At 33.8% G+C, this 6,000-nt stretch overlaps 1 protein-coding gene across 2 annotated transcripts; it reads left to right on the top strand.

Annotated features, from left to right (window-relative positions):
• Positions 1-316: 316 nt before the first annotated feature.
• On the top strand, positions 317-5,288 carry LOC101209315 (proactivator polypeptide-like 1). 2 transcript variants are annotated; one of them, XM_004149876.3, is made up of 6 exons: positions 317-575; positions 928-1,021; positions 1,870-2,066; positions 2,452-2,649; positions 3,334-3,393; positions 4,803-5,288. In XM_004149876.3, exons 2-6 carry the CDS (start codon positions 940-942, stop codon positions 4,965-4,967), a joined length of 702 nt encoding a protein of 233 aa, XP_004149924.1. In that variant the 5' UTR covers positions 317-575; positions 928-939; the 3' UTR covers positions 4,968-5,288. The 2 variants fall into 2 exon arrangements, with proteins under 2 accessions (XP_004149924.1, XP_031745964.1); XM_031890104.1 differs by lacking the exon at positions 317-575 and adding an exon at positions 603-736.
• Positions 5,289-6,000: the final 712 nt, after the last annotated feature.

The following is a 6,000-nucleotide window of genomic DNA, read 5'->3' as shown; positions in this document are numbered from 1 at the left end:
ACATTTTCATTTGATCTACATTAACATAAGTGTTTAATCAACATTTTTATTATATCATATATTTAAAAAATCTACCAAAACATAACTAAAATACCAGCAACAAAATTGTACTCAAGTAAATAATAAACATGTTAACTCGCTTAAACATTTTAAAAAATAAATAAAATTTAGACATTATTATAAAAGACATTTTAAATAATAATAAAATATTAAAATTATTTATCAAATATAACAAAATTAAACTTTATAGTTATATTTTATAAATATTTTGATTTTTGAGTTAACTGTAACAAAAATATATTTTATAAATAGTTTTTCTCGGGAACACGATTTTAAACTCGGAGATAAAAGATTGTGAGGAATAGATAGATATGCTCAAGTTAGCACAAATCCAATTTGGTTAGAGTCTAATTTAGAAATTGATTAGAAGAAAATTTGAAAGTATAATTAGATATTGTGAGGAGAGAGATTGTGTTGAAATTGAAAGTTGCAATTTGTCAAACCAATAGTTGAAGAGGAATTCATTCTATCGTCGACGAAGAAGGGACAATCATAGCCTGGCTGTCTAAGCGAAGGTATGTATGCATTTCTCTTCATTTTGATTCTTATTCTTTTCGTTAATCCACAATTCTTCATTCCGCAAAGCGGATAATTCATGTGAAGAAGAAGAATAAGAAGATTTAACGATCATCCGTGTTCAATTTTCCGATCATCAATTTCTTTTTCCTTTTCTAGGGTTTTTTTTTGCTTCCCCCATTTCTTTCCTTCTCTTAATTTTAGCCTTACAAATATCTTTTAATCTTTTTGTTGCTGTTCGTCAGTAGAGTTCATATTGTGGTTGAATCGATAAACGTTGACTTCGAAAACGTTATCTAATACATTTGAGATTTATTCTTTTTTTTTTTTGGTTAATTGTTGTCTTTACAGGCATCAGGCGCTATGGATTTGAGATTTGCAATTGTTTTTCTTCTTGTTCTGGGTGTTGCTTGTGGTTGTGAGGCTAGAAACTTGGCGTCATTTGGTAATTCTTTCGGCGTACTTTTGATGATTCTTTTTGTTGTTTACGATTGGCGAAAGTTATGTTTCAGTTTCGGTTTTGATCTTTTAGAAACCTTGATTTTATTGTACCAAGTCCTCGTGGTTACTAATTCTTAAAAGAAAATTGTTATGATGCTTAATGGATTGAAAATTGATGTAATAACAAAGAAGTCATTTAGGGGTGATTAAAGTTATTTATTATGTGGGTAAGATTACAAGATGTGAGTAAGCTTTTGATTAATTTGGCGGATAGGACTATTTCATAAAATTAAAATTGAGAATTTCTAACTCAATGGATGTTGTCTATTTAATTTTTCATATCACTTTGTCCATAAATTTAGATGTGATCACAAATATTTGATTGAAAAGACTTAGCTAAAGGATGAAATTGAAGCTTTGGCTTTGGCTACTTCTTGTGGGACTTCCTCCTTTTGGAGAGAGTTCTTTTCCTCCCTCTGTCCTATTCCCAATCCTCAATAGGGTTGACGTATGGTTGTTGAGTTGCTCTTTTGGTTTTAATAAATTTCACTATTTCAGTTTAAAAATAAACAAATAAACAAGTAAATGAAGCTTTTAAAAGTTTTGGAATGAAGTTATAAAGGGATTTTAACACAAGAGACTAAATGATATATTCTAGCGTTAGAATTCAATGGTTCTGGCTTTTTATCCTGATTTTTGGTCATTTCCCTATTACTCACTACTCGGTCTTTAAGAATTCCAACAAATACAAGGGTTGTGTGAAGATGATTTTCAATTTGAAAAGGCATTCAGCCTTCTGCTTTGAATGATATTTTATTGCATCAGAAAAAGTTACCATTTCTGCTTTTTCAGATTCTGAGTTAAGTTACCTGGAGCAAGAGAAGGACGTTGAGGCTTTATCTGAAGCTTCCAGCAATTCAAAGATATGTACGCTTTGTGAGAGCTTGATCAGTCAGGCAGTTGAATATTTTGCTGATAACCAGACCCAGAGTGAGATTATTGGTCTTCTCCGGCAAACATGCGGTGTGGCGGGCGTGTTCAAGGAAGAGGTACAACTTCACGTTCCCATCTTACATTTTTTATCACACAAATATTCATGAGTGTGGGTTTGAAATGATAGATAATTATTTCCCTTTTAAAACGAAGGAAATCTTCTAACCAATTCTACTAGGGGTTGTTTGGCTGACCGACTCTTAAGTTGGCGACTTGGTGTTAACCACTCAACTTCACTAATAAGTGTGGGTCATTTATCGAGAACTCACCCCAAACTTCAACTTACTAACTCTAACATATTAATCCTGTGCTTATTAACCCAACTCAGTAGGCCAAACACCCGCAAGTATTTATATCTTCCCCATTTGTCTGAATTGAAGGGACAAGAGAGAATATAATTTTCTGTTAATAATATTATATTGTCTTCAAATCAACTTTCAGTGCATCAGTCTGGTGGACAGCTATGTGCCTCTCTTCTTCTCGAAGATTTCCTCAATTGAACCTTCTAGCATCTGCCAATCAGCCCACATCTGTGAGCAAGTTACTATAATCTCCTCGCTGTTTCAGGACCATAACTGTGAATTCTGTCATCAGACTATTTCAAAAATATTGGATAAGTTGAAAGATCCTGACACACAGGTTTGATATTACACACTCTGCTAGTTATGTTGTAACGAACGTATGTTATGGTGTTTACTTTTGGTCAATAGGAAACAATATTTAAGGATTATAAATTAACATACTTACACAGATAGATCATAGGGAAAGGTACCATAGATGGAGACAAATCTACAACTTTTCCTTGAAGATAGTAATTGTAATATTTGGCGAGGGTAGGAGAATTAACAAAATATTGTGAAAACTAAGATGTATGTGATGGCGTTCAAATTTTACAGATATGCAGTGTGGTCAGTAAGAAATGAACGGACTTAAAATTTGAGTAGGCTGAAAGAAAACAATTTAGTGCTATCCTGCCATTCTGTTGGGGGGTTTTGTGTGGTCTTCACCATTTTATGGGAGCATTGAATAGAATAAAATTGAATGGCTTTTGGCTATCAACTTAGAAGTATGGAGGATATGGCTTGCCAAACTATTCAATACTCATGATAATATCAAACCTTGCCACAGATTCTATTATTGTTAAGAAACATATATCTCTTGTGGGCAGTAGTTTCTTGAAGTATTTATGTATGTGCATGTGTTGCATTCTCTTTGCTATGAACTAAACTTTATCATTTACCGGGGGGGTGTAATGAATGATTAAATGATGTCCTGTGTACTGAAGGTTCCTGACATCTTGCTTATTTGCTTTCTGTCTATCAGATAGAGATACTTCAGACGCTTCTGAATATGTGTGACTCTATTAATTACCGCGTGAAAGAGGTAAGAAAAATTTTCGATGTCAATGCTTCCATTACCTGCCCACATATCTTTTCTGGTTTTCCTGTTTGAGAAGAGTAAAAAGCATATATTGTTCATGTCTGTGTCTATTCCCCATTTTTATCCATTTGAAGTTCATAAGTCATCTAAAAGATAAGTCCTTTCACATTTATGTATCCAAATGTAACCCGGCTGAGAGGAGATTATATTCCTCTTATATCCAGTCTTGAGTCTAGATCCCACGCCTTAGAATAAGTTCATGATCACCCTCATTGACCTTGTGGGCAGTGAGCAGTGTGCAGAGTTCTCTAAACCAAACCATGAGGTGCACTGAAGCTTTAAGTTTAGGGGGGCAAGGTGCAAAAAAGACAATTTCTTCTAAAAGTTTGTTGTTATTTTTGTTTATTTTATAAATGATGTGTATGATTGAGAGATAGCAACTTATTTTCCTTTAAGTATACAAGGATTTTGGGGAAAAAAACAGAAATTAGAGGTAGGGAAAAGGTGATTCGGGATATTTGGAGTGAGAGGAATGTTTGGGTGTTTAGAGGTAGGGAAAGAAACCCTTATTATTATTGTCTATCCTTTTTTTCCCCTAAAAAACAGACCTCCCACAGCCACGATATCCCTCATTTCTCCATGCCCAAACCTTGACGCCCAAATGGTCACACCCAAATCTTACCCATAAAATCATGAATTTTATGGTGTTTAACTTGTTATTTTGATGTTTTCATATGAAATATTTCACATACATATTTATAATTTTTAATAAAAATAATGCATCTCCAACATGCCGTGTCATACTTTTTGAAAATTGGCATGTCGGTGTCGTCGTTTCGCATGTCGGTGTCTGTGCTTCCTAGCTCTTACCCATGTGTTTGACATCAACACAAGGGGTAGAATGACATCTTTAAACCTTACTAATAAGTCTCCAAGCTTTCAGTTTTGTGTCTAACATGTCATTGACCCATTTGACATTTCTAAAATTCAAAGTCTATTAGACACAAAATATGTTTATGAACTTATTTGACAATTTTTAAGTTAAAGTACATAATAGACACAAAATTGAAAGTTTGTAGATGTATTAAATACTTTTAAAAGTTTAGAGACCTGTCATATGTCTGAAAGTTCATGGATTGAATTATAATTTGATCTATTTTAAATTATTAAGCTTTCCACTTGAAGGCTTGAACAGATGACTTTCGATATTATACTTCTAAATATCCACAAGTGTTTACCATCAGCTTCTAGTACTGTTTCCCTCCCCCCAAATCCAAAAACTAGTTCAATCACTGTGATTCTCTCCCATTCGTATCTAAAATATCTCACAGCCCATTACATAACTGATGTGGGACAATAAATGACCAATATGTTATATTGATGTTGTGACATTTTTTTTTATCATTGAGCAGTGCAAGAAATTGGTATTTGAATATGGGCCTCTGATCCTTGCCAACTCGGAGAAAATTCTGGAACAAACAGATATTGGCAAAGCAATACACGCTTGTCCAGCCAAACCTCTTGGTGACAACGCTGTATCATCTGTTGGAACTGTGCCTTCGCTTGCCGACGCCTGAATTCGCGTGCCAGACATGATGGGGGGATCTACATATTGTGTATGAAGGAAAATGGGTAAGACAATGACTTTTTGATTGCCCCCCTGTCTGTTTACGAATCTGATATGATTCACATCTGTCCATGGTGGTCTGTGTAAACATGTACATTGATATGTGGATATATATGATTGGCTGTTGCATTGTCGAGTAAATAATTAAAGATGCTTTGTTGGTAAAGCTGTTCAATTTGAATTTTTGATGTAGACTTTGCTTGAGATGGAACTTGGAACTATTGTTGATAATGCTCTGCTTAAATTAGAAATTAATGTTCTTTTGCTTTTAGTTCTTGTGTTGTTTTGGTATTTAGCCTTTTGAACTTTGGATCGGAGGAATAACTATTTTTGTGATTTTGAGGCAGAAATAGATATTTTAGGGTGATAGGTTTTCTACTTCTTCTAACGTGTTAGACGTGCGAAAACTTGAAATGTGTTTAATTTCGATCAGATCAAATCTGTAGACAGGTTGCACCAATTTTCATATGATTATTTTAATGAAAAAAAAATTTAAAAGAAAAAGACTTTGATATCTGGTTTCGCATTTTAAAATCCTTCCTAGTTAAGCACTTGGGTCAAATGCACTATATCAGATTGTTTCTCACAAAAGCACTTTATTAGTGAGGTTGTAGGTCTCATAGTGTAAACACCTTGATTCAAAATGAGGAATGAAGTTCACTAGTGACTCCTTGAATCAAACACCTTTGTATTTTAGAAAATTAGAAAAGAAAGTTCTAGAGATGTAACTTAGTTTGAATATGATATTTGTCTTTTCTTAACGTCTAAAAATTGTAATGAGTTGCAAATTCTTTAATTAAAATATTATTTTGAAGTAAAGAATGAATTGGAGTTGGAGGTAGAGATAGAAAATGGAACAAAAAGTGATATCCATCTCCACCGCGCATCTATAACTTCTGAAAGGGAATGGCGGCCACGGAATTTAAGGTACACCGAGTGGTTGGTTTCGTTGAAGGAAGAAAACAAAATTGGAAAAATAGGAC

Source organism: Cucumis sativus, unplaced genomic scaffold (assembly GCF_000004075.3).
Source record: "Cucumis sativus cultivar 9930 unplaced genomic scaffold, Cucumber_9930_V3 scaffold94, whole genome shotgun sequence".
NCBI lineage: Eukaryota > Viridiplantae > Streptophyta > Magnoliopsida > Cucurbitales > Cucurbitaceae > Cucumis > Cucumis sativus.
The sequence above is the reverse complement of the archived record's forward strand: the minus strand, read 5'-3'. Positions and strand labels throughout refer to the sequence as shown.